The sequence below is a fragment of the Pollicipes pollicipes genome, unplaced genomic scaffold (assembly GCF_011947565.3).
Source record: "Pollicipes pollicipes isolate AB1234 unplaced genomic scaffold, Ppol_2.1 Scaffold_463;HRSCAF=517_pilon_pilon_pilon, whole genome shotgun sequence".
Lineage (NCBI taxonomy): Eukaryota > Metazoa > Arthropoda > Thecostraca > Pollicipedomorpha > Pollicipedidae > Pollicipes > Pollicipes pollicipes.
The window spans coordinates 35,859-37,255 of NW_023596528.1; the positions used below are offsets into that span (position 1 = coordinate 35,859).

At 56.0% G+C, this 1,397-nt stretch overlaps 1 protein-coding gene across 1 annotated transcript in view; it reads right to left on the bottom strand.

Annotated features, from left to right (window-relative positions):
• Positions 1-366: 366 nt before the first annotated feature.
• The window catches only part of LOC119097880 (DNA repair protein complementing XP-C cells-like), a 6,855-nt gene continuing 5,824 nt past the window's right edge, over positions 367-1,397 (bottom strand). Inside the window, exons 3-4 of the mRNA XM_037220822.1 lie at positions 855-1,068; positions 367-404 (exon numbers count right to left, since the gene is read on the bottom strand). Coding sequence (XP_037076717.1) covers positions 367-404; positions 855-1,068 — 252 coding nt within the window. The remainder of the gene's footprint in view (positions 405-854; positions 1,069-1,397) is intronic.

Below are 1,397 nucleotides of genomic sequence, written 5' to 3' on the forward strand. Positions count from 1 at the left end.
GTGAAGCTTCAGCAGCACTTTTGCAGCAGGTTCTTCGCCGTCTTCACATGCCGTTCCGCGATACTATTGCTCTGTGGTGGTGTAGCGATGATGTCACGTGCTTGAACCCAAACTTTTCCGCGAAGGCTCGGAACTCTTTCGAGCTGTATTGAGGTCCGTTGTCAGAGTACAGTGTTTGGCGACCCTTGCTCGGCGAATAGCTGTTCCAAGACTTCCACAACGTGCGCGCTCGTAGTGCTTGACAGTTGGTACACGGACGGGAACTTGGAGTAGTGGTCGACGATGAGGATGTAGTTTTATCCACCGCAGTAGAACAGGTCGGTCCTGACATCGGTCCATAGGCCAGCTGGGACTGGATGCTGGTGCTCAGGCTCGAGAATGCTCGCACTCGCTGCAGGACTTGACTACGGGCACAGTAGGCAGGCAGCGACACGCTCTTCCACGCCCTTCTTTATCCTCGGCCGGTAGACTGTGTCACGAGCTCGCAGTTCCATGTTCACACGACCTTGGTGGCCGGAATGCAGCTTTTCGAGATACCACGGCCGCGGCCTGACAGGGATGACCGCAGCAGCGCCCTTTACAATGAGTCCGCCGTCGATGACGAGCGCGTCGCGAGCGGACCAGGACTATCTGACCGTCGGAAGTGATTCGCAGAGTCGCTGGCCAACCATCCAGGATTACTCTCATGATCTGCTGTAGCGTATCATCTTATTGCATTTCCTTCCGCAGCCCTTCCAGACGTTCCGGATGACATTGTACGAGGCCCATGCAGACGTCAAGAGGGATGGTCGTCGTCGGATTTGGAGGGTTCGTCGGGAGTCGCGACAGAGTGTCAGAGATGCGCATCGTTTTACCCATGCGGTACTTCAGGGTGAGCGTACAATTTTCGATGCGTAGAAGCATCCCCTGCAGCTGGGCTGGTGCACAAGAGATGCTTTTCTGCAGGATCATCTCCAGCGGCTTGCGGTCTGATATGACCTCGAAGGTGCATCTGAACATGTAGGTCCGGAACTTCTCACGGCCAAACACTACTGCCAGCATCTTTCTTTCGATGTTGGCGTACCTGGTCTCGGTGTCACTCAGGGCTTTAGGGGCGAACGCCACAGGTCGGCCCTCTTGTAGCAAGACTGCGCCCAGCACGCTCCCAGAGCCGTTGACTTCCAGCTTTCCTTGCTTTCACATCCAGCAGTCACTTGCTTTGCTGGGTCGTAGTAGGCGAGTGCGGCGTCGGAGGAGATGACGTCCTTCATGGCTTGGAAGTCCTTGCACGTTTGCGGGGACCACCCAGAGATGGCGATCTCCTTCAACATCTACCTCAGGCTGTGCGTGAGCTCCGAGAAGCCTGGAATGAATGAAGACAGGTAGATGCATAGACCCGGAAAGGATTGGAGCTCCGC